Source organism: Myzus persicae, unplaced genomic scaffold (genome assembly GCF_001856785.1).
Source record: "Myzus persicae strain clone G006 unplaced genomic scaffold, MPER_G0061.0, whole genome shotgun sequence".
Lineage (NCBI taxonomy): Eukaryota > Metazoa > Arthropoda > Insecta > Hemiptera > Aphididae > Myzus > Myzus persicae.
Genome location: NW_019101823.1, coordinates 152,670 through 166,435, shown reverse-complemented (window position 1 = coordinate 166,435; position 13,766 = coordinate 152,670). Strand labels below are relative to the sequence as shown.

Sequence of the window (13,766 nt, the reverse complement as noted above, 5' to 3'; positions counted from 1 at the left end):
GTAGGCAAGTACATGTAACTATGTAAGTACTATAAGAAATATCTAAAAATCAAAACGAACTGCCCAAATTTATGATAACTTATTGTTATGAATTATTAATGTTTCTCCTAGTGTATTAATATTACATAAAACTGTTACTAAAGTAACAATCGTGTCTAAATATCTTTAATATTTTTCAACTACTACTGATTATAGAACTTATAAAGAACCTTATCTTTGTCACTTAAGTTTTGGTTTAAAATTGACAATTTTTTTTTAAGTGTTTGAATTTTAAATTTTGACATTTACAAAATCACAAAAATTCAGAATTATTTTGTTGTCAAAAATACATAACATTTTCAATTATTTTAATAGCTAAAGCTTGAAAATTTAATACAAGGTTCATCATAACTTATAAATTATTCAGAAACCTAAGACGCTAACAAATACAAGAGCACAATTTTTTTCCTAAACATCAAGTTCAAATTAAGAGCTAAATTGGATATGTTACAGAAAATAAAAATTTTATTTATTAGGTTGTAATTCAAAAAATAATTAGTAACTAGAAACGTTTAGCCATTACATCATACTACATGTTGATATACCCATGTATATTATTATTTACTATGTTGTTCTAAAATTATATATTTATATACCTATGTATGTTTCTTTCACTGAATTTAGCCTTTAGGATATCTCACACAACAAACTTCAAATTTATTAAATATTGGAAAGTTTATTTGACAATTGATCTTACAAGGACACAAGAATAATAAAAATAATGAATCACAATGGCCAACAGCAAAATTCCATAAACCAACTTCAAAAATTCTTTACCTACATCCATCTGAAATAATTAATAATATTTAATAGTGCCTGAATGCTTGATTTGTACTCGATTGTACGTATACGAAAATTTAAAAATAAAGAACGAAAAATGAATACCTATGTAAAAACTGATAATACAACCAATTATGCAAAATGAAATATATTATAAGGTTTAGCACTAAAACTAGTTTCTATTTAATACTTTAAACCGCTAGAAATCAAATATTTTATTATTTTAAATTTTTTAATTAAAGATTAATTATTAAATCTCTGGAAATAATGAATTTCACAGATTATTATAGATATTATATACCTATATTTTTTTGATGATACCGTTGTTATTTGTTAACTCTCGATATCGAACCGACGCGTATCGACTATCTATACTATCTTCCTTGCATAATAATAATAATGTCTACGATCGTACCGGAAATTACGATTTATTTTTAGAAAAGTAAATAATTTATCGTGGCATGTCGTTATGGTTTTACACTATCACCCCGAAATCAGCTAAAGATAACCGCGACACCAGCTTTTTGTAGTTGTTATTTCCAAACATTGTGATTCGACTCGTTGTTCAGTGGTCGTTGTCACTAATTGTCTCCGAGGAAGTCGGATTCCTTTATGTAAAATTTATAGTTAAATTTTAACGGAAGTTTTTCAATCCGTTTTTATCCGGACGGACGCCTTTTCTGTATTGCCGTGTACAGATTGCACAGTTGTCGTGTTTGAGTCGTTTGAATCATTTTCAATTTATAAAAATTGTATTAATAATTTGAGGCTATAGTCTTGTTTACCTTGACGTTTTTTTGACCATGTGGTAGTAGTGGCGTAGTATGCATTTTAAATGTGAAATCGTTCCGACACCAACTGCCATTCGAGAGGAAAGTATTAATCCTTTACAAACTCTTAGTCCTACATTAGTTACTTCGACCATACTTAAGGTGAGTTTATTTTATATTTATCAAAAAACTTCATTAGTTGGTACAATTAGGTAGGTAGATACTTATTTTTTTTTTACCTCGCCTGGCATAAATGAGATTTTTTCCGGTGACCTATTTCAATGAATTAAGAACCTTGTTAAAAACAATGATGCAATCAGAATTGGTTTGCCGGGTTAAGTTTCAAAGTCCTCAATTTTGTGTATTCCTCCCGGTTTTTTTTTTATTTATCACTTTTTTTAACAATTACCTATAGAATTACTAAAATAAGTATGATGGTTGATAAGTAATTTCTGATTCCACCAAAATATCCAGCATGCAGAAACACAGTTAGAATAAAAAAAATTACAAAATAAATTTTGTTTCTCTTATGATAATTTATTGTATCCATTACAGTTATTGAAAATTTAATAGAATAGGTACTTAAAAATTAACTGCAGTTTTATAGAACCTGTTACCAAGTAGAAACTTTTATTTTATTTCATTAAAATAGTGTAAATTGTAATGATTAGTGATGAATTTCTGCCTATCCTTAATAATACAAATTATGTGAAATTTAATATATACATCAAAACATCTCTTCTACATACTGATACTATTTTATTTTAACTTTCAGAATTTTCTGCAGTATCATTTTGTTTTATAATGGCGAACAATACCTGGAATTCGTGGGTCTCCTACATCCAAGAAGAGGGTACATGGGTAATATATAACCTACATAAATATTTATTCTAATTTTTTTGGTTTTCTTTCAAAAAAAATACTGGGCTTCTGAAATAACTTGTGTAGAGAACCCAGGTATTAAACATTGTTACATACATATTGTTAAATCAATAATCATTAATGAATTAGGTACCTATGTATTCAATTTTATAATAAACAAAATTAAAAAGAAAAGTGGCAATTGTGTAAAGAAGAACATTTTTTAATTATGAATAAGTAATAATAAGTTTAAAAAAAGCTTTGGCATTTTATTTAATGGATTTGTTTTTTTAAATTAATTTTGTTTTCAAGTACCTAGTCAATAGAGAAAAGGTTTTTAGTAACCTATTAATAAATGCTTGGAAACATTGCATCATGAATATTATCTAGGTCCCCACTTTCTATTTTTATGCTACTTTAATTTTGAAACAAGTTCTGAATATTTTAATTTACTTTTGACTAGTTTCAAAATTAAAATATCTTAAAAACCTTCATTGGACACTAGTTAATGGTTGTATCTATAAACTTTATAATAAGTCGACTCACTCAAATGTTAACCTTTTGACAAGTAATGATGGTTAAATACATTTTTTTAAATATTGGCAAAGTTTACATCTCGGGGTGCATTGACTTATACATATTTGACCTTATATTATGTTTCAATTTATAATTTTTTGATATTATTTAAAACCTATTTGAGAAAAGACGTCAATCACAAAATATTACAACTTGTGGAATGTGTTATCTAATGGTAGGCAGATTATGTAAGAACATTTGCAAAAAAATGTTTAATTTTACCACTGTAAATAATCAGTATGAAAGAGAAATAACCATGTATGGTATATGCTGGTAGCGTAAAAACAGTTTTTTCTTGTTTTCTCCGAATTACCTTTTATTGACTTACGTTGTATCTCAAATAGGTGGTTCAAATGTTGTTGATATTCATTGTAGTGTTCTAAACAAATATCAGATAAATTTTAATGTATTTATATGTCACACACAATACACACCATGATTATATAATTCAATAATATATTTAAAAACAAATAAAAATGAAAACTAAAGAGGGTTTTGAGATTTCATACGGGCCCGGCCCAACCTTCGTGCCTGTTAAGTATCTTCTACACTTAAAGGAGCACACAACACAAATAAAAAAATTCTTTAAATTTTTTTTAAATGTTAAATTATTGTAGTTATGGTTATATGAAATGATTTTGTGAAGATACAATGTAAAAAAAAATATTACTTTAAGAGATGTAGAATTGCTGCATGACGTCACTGGGCCGGTGTCATCGTAATTGCCTATCTTGTACGTGTAAAAGTTCCTTGCTTCACACAACGATTTATCAACCTAAACCAGAATTTCTATATGACGTTGAGTTTTTTTATTATCAACGTCATATAGAAATTCTGATTCTTGCATCGTCTTAAACACATAAAACCACACATTTATATGTCAATTAAATTTTTAAAAGAAAATGTTTAGGTTGATAAATCGTTGTGTGAAGCAAGGAACTTTTACACGTACAAGATAGGCAATTACGATGACTCCGGCCCAGTGACGACGTCACACGTCTTTTTTCAATTGCTCATAACTTATTGAATAATGTGAGTAGAAACGTAAAACCTATACCATTATCCTTAGAATTGAACATTCTTTCAAATAAAAAATCTTTTTTTTTTGTGTTGTGTGCTCCTATAAATTATAATATTTAATATGATAAAGGTTTACGCAATGCTAACACTAGTATAATATAGGCGCTTACATTTTAAATATCTAATGTAAGTAACAAAGACTAAGTGTAAATTTTTGATAATTATTAATATATTTAGTGGTACCTAGTAGAGTTATTATATCAAAAAAGAAAACAAAAGATTATTCTAAACATATTATGTTTCTTAAATGTTATAAACTATCCAATTATTTAATAATTAAATTGTTCATGATTTGTTATTCAAATAATTTACTTGTGTAGTTAGGCTGGGGCTATACACAGCGGATTCTGCCACGTTTTGTACGCCGCGTATTCCGCTGAGTTTTCCGACGGACGAGCTATACAGAACGTATCCGTCGAGCGTTTTTATTACTTCGGCGTTTGTCCGCCAAAAGCAATACAGAAATAAAAAACAAACACAAAACAAATACAAATAAAGAAATACAAAACATTTTTTAAATACTTTTAAAAAGTATTAGAGTAATAATTAAAAAATATTTACAACTGCATTTAAAAATTCTGTAAATATAATTCATTTTTCAATATCTGTTTGATTTGTAGAACATGTATGATGGTTTTAAACCCCAAAAAATTACTTATCCAGTAAATTATAAACACAAAAGGTATGTACAATTAATTTTTAATATTTATGAATTATTGCATAGGTATTGGTGCTTTCAATGTTGTATTAAGTAATTACCGATTAAAGATTTTGAATTTCTTGAACTCTTGAAATCTTCTAATTTCAATGAATAAATCAAACATTTATGAGTTTGAACTTGTTATTTTTTTTTTAGTCAAGAATTTAATCAAGATTTTAACTCCAACAATCTAAAATTATTTATCCACTAGTTTTTAAAATTACCTAAAATAAATTGTACTAAGTAATAGTTTTATAATATTATATTCTTAATTATTTGTTTTATTTTAAGAAGTATAGTTTTATATTTAACTCTATTTGTTGTGAACACTACTTACAGTGTTCCACTTTCTGTCTGTTTTGTATTAAATTAATTATTCACTAGTATGGTTTTTAATTTGTTATCTTTAGTGTTATTGGACGCCCAAATCGTGTATTACATTTAGAAATTATTCGTTCTACAGTTAAAATCACTACAGTAAGTAAAATAGCAAATAAATGAATGTTATTCCACTATTTAACAATACCTAGTATTATTTATTCATAAGAAATTGATCAATCATTATCAAAATAGTTTTTGAAGATTAATGTTCCAATGTCCTAGTACAATGTCTTGACAATTTTGGTTTGTTTTTCATTTTAAAAAGTTTAAAGATTTTTCAAATATCTAAAATCCTTTTAAAAAATGTATAGGTACAGTATGTCGACATTGTCAGAAACAAAAATAAAATAATTACTTTAATATGGCAGTTTATTTACGACTGAAAAAAGCTGTCCCAAATAAATTTATTACATATTATAAAGTTCAATTTCAAACACACATTTGATTATACTTAAGATTTTACTCAAAATAGTAAATACTATTTATTAATTATGTTATTTATTTAAAATAAACCAACAATCGTTGAGTATGGTTCAATAAATGAAACAGAATAATGACTTTCAACCATTTTCAGCATGTATTATATTCAATCTTGAGCATTCATGGAGAAATACTACGAATTGTGGTATACAAGAAGTTTAATCAACTCTGGGCATTTGTTGAATATCCTTTTAATTCATTAATATTATTTATACTTAATACTGAACTATTTAAAGCTGAAATAATTGTATTTATTTTAAATTGTTTCCTTAATTGTTCAACTATTTGTACATTTAGCAAGGAAGAGTTTGCAAAAAAAGTATTTGATGAATCTAATTATATCACTTTAGATTATATAACATTGAGGGCCGAATATGGCAAGGTATGTATTTAAAATTGAAACTGAAAATAGAACCTATTTATTATTGTTATAATTTGATAGATTCATTTTATGAGATCCATAAACTTTTTGTGATTACCAAATGATTAAGCCACTGCTAATAAAATTCTGGCTTTTCTCCTTAATATATATTACCTTATTAACACTAACTGCCTGACATGTTTTCCATGTAAAATAAAAAAATTTAACAAATGTATAATCAAAATTCCAAACTTTAATAGCTTTTGTCACAGTAAATTTACTTCTCAAAGATATTAGATATGTTTGAATTCATTGACATTTTTATCAAATTAATTTGATTATTTAAAATAAAATAATTATCGTTGCCCATAAAAAAATGTATTTTTATGAAGTAATCATTTATTTGTTAATGGAACAAATTACAGATTTGATAACTTATATAATAACAAAAGGTTCATAACTTATTTTATCAAAATATACTATTATGTACTATTTAATATATTACAGTAGAGCCCTGATAATTCGGCGAACGCGGTAATCCGGACGTCAAAATTCCAGGTTAGGTTATGAAAATTAAAAGTATTGTTCAGAAAAAAATTACCGATAACTATACTTCAGTTCTACATACATATTATTATAAACATTTTTTTTTTGTAATTCATTAGTTTAGTTTTAATTTAATTTAATTATTATTCTTGTAATTTAAAATGCAATAAATATAAAGATGGTGAAATTAAAGTTAAATCTTAGTCATTTGAGTAGGTAGTTTTGAAAAACCTCCGGTAATCCGGAAAATCGATAATCCGGACGATGCTCGGTCTGAATTCGTCCGGACTATCGAGGCTCTACTGTATTATTATGTAATTGTTAAACATTGTGAGAATAATTATTATGAATATATTTAAATTAACCTTATACACACAAATTCTAAAATATATTTGTCCCCATTTAATTAAATCTTACTCATTTGTTTATTACCTACTGAGTTGACAAAAATATTTTGTATTTGTAGTTCACGTTTGATTTTTATTTGTAGAAATATGTTATTTATGAAAAGTATTATTTTCAAGGCAATGAATATTTACATTTTATATTTATTTCAGCCTTCCAGTATAAGTGTATTAAAAAATCATGAACTAACATGGGATTATTCAAAGTCCCCCTTATTAGGTATGTCTATTTACATTATATAATGAGGATACACAAAAATATTTTGAATAATTACTTTTTAGCATTTACTTAGTATATTCATTTTATTATTTATATATTTGTACACTTATAAAGGCATTAATTTATCCTTTTCTGTTTGTATGCCACTAGATTATGTTAATGGTTTACCTACACTTAAATCTATTGTCAATGTTGTTTTAAGAGGTAACACAACTTATTATATTTATTTTATATTCTGTGTTAATTTAAGAGGACGTTACACCCACATGTGTTGTATCCGTCTTATAAATGTAGGATCAATGTATTAATTAAGTTTCATAACCCAGATTTATCCTAAGTTTGTTTGTATTTTAGATTCACCTCAAAAATTAAAAGATATTAACATTGCAAAACAACATAATAAAACTTGGGGTCAGTTTTTAATTTAATTAAGATTCAGGGAAGTTTCAATAGTTTGAAATAAAAATAAATTATGTTTAATATTTTTTTTATTTACCTTTGTATGAACTGTGTATATTTTTTATTTACCCACGAGGATCATTCAATTGGTATAAAAAGATAATAGTCTAATTAATTTAAAGCGTGTGTATCCTACAGACCAATACAAATTCATTAAATGAACTTCTTATGTAATTCGTGGTACATAAATATATAATATATATTATATATAGTATTTACATATTTTGTTTTCAGACTATTGAGGTTTCTACTATTTTGGTCTATTAGAATAATAATAATGTGTTTCTTTGAAAATCAATCTAATATTATTAAATATTTCAGAACTGGTCGAAAACTATGATTTTATTAAACCTGTTGATAAATCCCTTGCACCAGGTGACTTTTTTTATAAACTAATAAAGATATTTTAACAATTAGCAAATAAATCACTTGACGTATTAGTTTATTGTGGTGATAATACTTATTTACTATTTTACAGATAACATTATGTTATACTGTATGAATATATAATATATAACTCATTTTTACTTTATGTTTTTTTTTTTCAGAAAATACTAAAACCACACAAGTTGTTATGACCGCAAACAGCAAAACCCGTAAAACGTATGTGAACCAAAATATGTGTCAATGAATCACTGATGGTGCCTGATGAGTCAATACTGTATTTATTATCCTTTGTACGCTGCCGTGAGACTTGTGGAGGAGCTAGTATTATGCAAATAAATTACCCATGTGGCTATACAAAAAAAAAAAATATGAGACTTGCTCGAGATGGTCTGTAAATCATGGTTCGGAAAAATGTTATTCTAGATGGTGATTCGATGATTGTTTTCATTCCCTCAACTCATAAAAATTTTACCTATCTATTTATCTGTAAGATTCCGTTAATGGTGTTGTGTAGAACATATTTAAAATAAGCCTCTCTTTATTGGGTTATTTAATTCCGTTTTAAGACAGGCCCACGTGGAGACAATAAAACAGTTGAATTAGTTTATAATCTACGGTGGGCTAAATGAGTTTTTGTTTACTATGTTTCTATGTGTGGACCCAGGTACCCAGCATTAAAGAATAAAGGCACCATCAATATTGGCCGTACATGCCAGTGTTCGAGTGTTCATTTGTATGATGTTAGAATGAGTGTGTTTCAATAACATTTTTTTTTTCAGACTCTTGGCACTTCCATGTTCTAAAGAATATTCTATTCTTTCCGTCTGTGGTCTCGACCCGGCTAAAAGCAATTGCAATCGACTTTTCAGACTATTGTCTATGTACGCTACAGTGGCTAATGTATGATTTTTTTTTTTTTTTTTTTAATTTGTATTATATTTGGCTGCTATTTATTTTAGATTAATTATTCACGCGAGTTAAATTCTGCTGAAGTTCAGATCAGTAGGTGCAATGATATTAATGCGTTTGCTCAAATTCAACATCATTATCTTTCACACGGATTCAACTTATCATTCCAGTAAAGTATATTTTATTTTTATTTAAACTGTTTTGTAGTGCTCGTCAATTTTGTTTTTATACTATAATAGTGGTGTAGTCAATGTTGAGCGTGTTGGGGGGGCGTTTTTATTTATGTATATTGTTAGGTATTTTGTGAATTAAGCATTGACTGAATGTTGGCTGGTGTTACATAAGCATAACTATACTCGGTCTCAAAAGAAAATAATCAGTTGGCTGACCAATTTACATCAGCACTACACATTTCTCACCAACTTCTTGGTGTTGGCGTGATCACATGATTCTCGATGCACCAATCACATCATTTACGATTCACAAAAAGTGATTATTCTCTTTTGAGACCGAGTATAGACAACAATTGAACAATCATATTTTAACAATAAACATTAGATGTTACAACTTAATATATATCTCAAGTTTATCCCATTTTACCTAACGCCTATGACTAAAAAAAGATGTTAAGCCTCCTCCCTTATTAAAAACTCTACTTACCCCCCTAATTATATGTTAACACCATTAGTGGTTTAAGGATCTACATGTTTTAATTACCAATATGGCTTCATGTATTGTTTTTAGGTATTTAAAAGATAAGAAGATAAAAAAACGTTCTATCAATCCATTTGTTTTGCCCGATGGATCACCATCATATATAGTCTATGATCGAAAATTGGTGCAACATGCATCAAGTCCTCCACCATCCAGAGTACGTATAAGAGAATAAAAAATAAATAATAATTGTTAAATATAATATACCTTCTTACTAATTCAGTCACCTACCTAATTTATACCTAAATTAAAATTTTAAAACATAAATTTATGAATACACAAATGTATTTAAATGTGTATTAATTGTATAAATGTATGCTCTGTTCAATATAAGAAACGCCAATAGTGGCTATCAGTTTTTGTTGGTAGCAGTCAGGTTACACTTGTTAGTCACCAATCTACATACCTGCCGTGTAGCCCACTCACAAGTTCGACGCCTTTCTTATTTTGAACAAAGTACATAAATGCCATTGTTCATCACTTAATTGCTAATTCAAAACATTTGTTTGATTATTATTATAGGTGCTCCGCTTTGATGGTGCACCCAATATTCACGAAGAAAAACTTATTTCACTATTAAAACAAAAAATTTTAACTAAAAATTTGAAAATCAAAATGATTCCTCCGAAAGGTATTCTGTGCTGGTGCTCATCATACAATGTTTAGTCTTATTTTTAATTTTTTTGTTCATAGATAAAAAAAGTTTGACGATCAGCGGTGAAATTTGGTTTTCCACTGTAAGTGAAGCTATTGAAGTTGTAATGGAATTGAATTATGCTATTTTTTGGAATAAAGGTACATGTATATATTTTATCATTTTTCTTGTTTGAAATTTGGTTAAATGAAACAAGTGTTTCCATAAATAAAACAATTAAATTAAATTAAATAATTATAGGTGTTTAATTAATTATCAAGGACCTATTGATTATTTTGTAGCTTAGCTTTCAATTCTATTGTGCAATTATCTTATTATGAAATTAAAGTTAGGTATTTTTTTATACATTGATACCTTGTACATACAATTTTAGAAAATCATTAATTTACTTTTAGCATATGTAGTTTTAAAATATGTTTTGGTGCAAATGTTGTTACGGTTAAGGAATAAAATGAGTAGTGCACATAACAACCAAGTGATTTAAAGCAGAGGTATGAGGGTTTAAAATACCGGGTGAAGCCTTTTGTGTAAATATAGACTAGAATTGCTGGGACATGACCGGCGCACTACCATGCGCTCAGAATCTAAAATATATCAAATTTTTCTTGATTTAGCTCGTTTAACAAATGAAAATAAATCATGTATATGTAATTTAAGACATTGAAACAGACAACTATGCAATTTTTACAGGCATTCTTATTTTGCATATTTTTTTTATTGGTTCTGTCTTTCTCAAAATCTGATTCAATAGTTATGTATACTTATTTTTTGTTAGCATCGTTATTATCAGTGTAATTGATATGCTTGATCCATAATTATTTCCAAGTGAAGTTCATCAATCAATTTTCCAACCGTGGTGTCTTCATTAATTTTTTTTTAATGTAGATTGGGTATAATAAGACTATTGTTTAGCAATATAAAGAAATTCATAATTGTTGATATCTTTGAAATCTTAAAAGGATCTAAATTTGATATTGTTTTTACCAGTTAATCTTGCTCCAAAAATCTTTGTTTAAAACTATTAATTGCTGGGCCATTTACAATATTATACACAATTATCTAAATTTTGGTCTCTGTATTGGTTGTTTGCAATTTTTTTCATTTTAAAAAACGACTAAAAACTTCCTAAGTATGTTGTATGTAGTCTAATTCACAACTTTGAACTAATTTATTAGACTAGCAAACAAAATAATTTGATGCACATATAACTTGTCTAAAATTCCAGACTGGTTTTTAAGGGGTTTGATTATATGTCTTACCATATTGTATGATCTGAGAATATCTTTGTCATTTGTAAGATATAATGATAACGATACATTTGACAACAATATGGTTTCGTACTTCATAATAGCATCTAATATAATGATAAAAATGGTATTATATTTAAATTACTGATATTAATTTAAGCTCTCCTCCCCTCAATTTGTTTTTTTAATGACATGCGGCTGCCATTAGTGGTGGAGTTTCATGCGATATTAAATATTTTCTTAGCTAGATGAAATTATATATTATTATATTAACTATCATTATAAACATATTTTATACAGTAGGTACTTTTCTTTAGATATGGTAGACAATACAAAATTCAACTTTTGTAAAACTGATTTAGTAAAAAATATGTTTAGTACCTACATCCCCTATTTTTTTGCATTTAAATTGTTTGAATAATTTTATATTATTTTAGATACCAACAAGAAGGATTACGTATTGAAATTGTCATTTATATCTGAAGTATTACCAATGCCTAAAATGGATACGATTAAAACTGAAAATAATAAAGTGATAAAAACAGAAGATGAAAATGGTATCAAAACAGAAGGCATTACAGTGTCCAAAACAGAAGGCATTGAAGTAACCAAAACAGAAGATTATAAAGTAATAAAAACAAAAAATAATAAAAGAATCAAAGTGGAAGACTATAAAGTTACCAAAACGGAAGATGATAACGCTATCAAAACAGAAGGCATTACAGTGACCAAAACAGAAGATTATAAAGTAATACAAACAGAAAATAATAAAAGAATCAAAGTGGAAGACTATAAAGTTATCAAAACAGAAGATGATAAAGCAATCAAAACAGAAAACTATACAGTAATCAAAACAGAAGTTAATCAATCCTAAATTTCAAATTTATATTGTTAACATTATGATTTTGCATACTGTCTATTTAAATAAAAATGTTCTAATATAGGTAGGTATTTTATAAATAACTGATATTGTGAATAATTCACAATAACGACAAAAGAATAGCTCTATAAAGTAGGTAACTTACATATGATTCATTTATTATGCATTTTCTGTTTAAGAGGTATTTAATTTTTTTTCTAAATTATATGTTTTATAATAATTTTGTTTAACACTACTTATGTGTTTATATATTTATTAATAAATATCATATTTATAAATTGTTCTATTTTATACTACAATTGTAATATTAACAACTACAGAAATAATAATAACAGTTATATAAAATAAATATATTAAATAATAACAACTTTTATAACATTATAACATCATTACATTGTTTATTATTTTATCATATTTTAATCATAGGTTCGAAAAACATTTGTAAGTGTTTTATTCTTTAGGCATGAAAACAATTGTGTTTTTTTTTTTTTGTTAATATATAATATGTATATTGTAAAGAGCTAGGAGGTTTAACCAGTCCAGTTTATCTTGGCACTTCACAACTGTGACAAATTTTAAAAAAACAGTAGTTTGAAAACAATATTTTTTTCAATTTAATTTTTGGACCACTATTTTTTTAAAAATTGCAATGGTTGCCGAGTGCCATGATTAATTTGGATTGGATATACCTGTACGAAAAATGTGGGTCTTATTAATGGAATGTTTTATGTTGACAATCAACATAGAACATATTTGCAAAATGTTAAAATATCATTATGCATTTATCCAAAAAATTATTATTAATTATATTTTTATAAAACGATAATATAGAAACAGTCAGTATAAGTATTGGTGTACCCTGACCATTTTGACAAAGATGGGTGAGATGCGAAAATGATAAAACTATTAAAAGTTTATATACTTTTACATTGGTAACCAACCCGTTATTTATCTCAACACTCGAAAATGGTGTATGAGTTAGTCCTCATGATAGGTGATTGGATTTTAAAAGTTGATCCTATTTATATTATAATCTGTCAAAGGAACGAAATCCGATTTTTTTCCCCTAACGAAAATGCTGTAAGAAGTATCCCTTTGTAGGTGCACACAAACGAGTCTTACAAGAAGCGGGATATATGACACGGATTTGTCTACTCCGTTAGTTGCCTGGAATGGCAGTTACTGCGTGACCCAGGTCCCTCGAAATGTGTGAGGGTGGGGCTGGGCCTCCGGAATATGTCTACGAATAACTTTCATGAAACAATTATTGTAAATGTGTAACCGTCAATCGATTACACGGGTTTTGATTTCATATAT

General features: G+C 27.0%; 1 protein-coding gene across 1 annotated transcript; it reads left to right on the top strand.

Moving 5' to 3' along the window:
* The first annotated feature begins 1,308 nt into the window (after window positions 1-1,308).
* Window positions 1,309-12,657, top strand: LOC111030542 (heterogeneous nuclear ribonucleoprotein L-like). Its single transcript, XM_022310082.1, has 17 exons — window positions 1,309-1,751; window positions 2,365-2,450; window positions 4,727-4,788; window positions 5,217-5,283; window positions 5,762-5,850; window positions 5,959-6,049; window positions 7,132-7,198; window positions 7,349-7,402; window positions 7,553-7,609; window positions 7,979-8,032; window positions 8,206-8,260; window positions 8,824-8,944; window positions 9,004-9,122; window positions 9,698-9,824; window positions 10,190-10,298; window positions 10,361-10,462; window positions 12,007-12,657. Exons 2-17 carry the CDS (start codon window positions 2,394-2,396, stop codon window positions 12,441-12,443), a joined length of 1,668 nt encoding a protein of 555 aa, XP_022165774.1. The 5' UTR covers window positions 1,309-1,751; window positions 2,365-2,393; the 3' UTR covers window positions 12,444-12,657.
* Window positions 12,658-13,766: the final 1,109 nt, after the last annotated feature.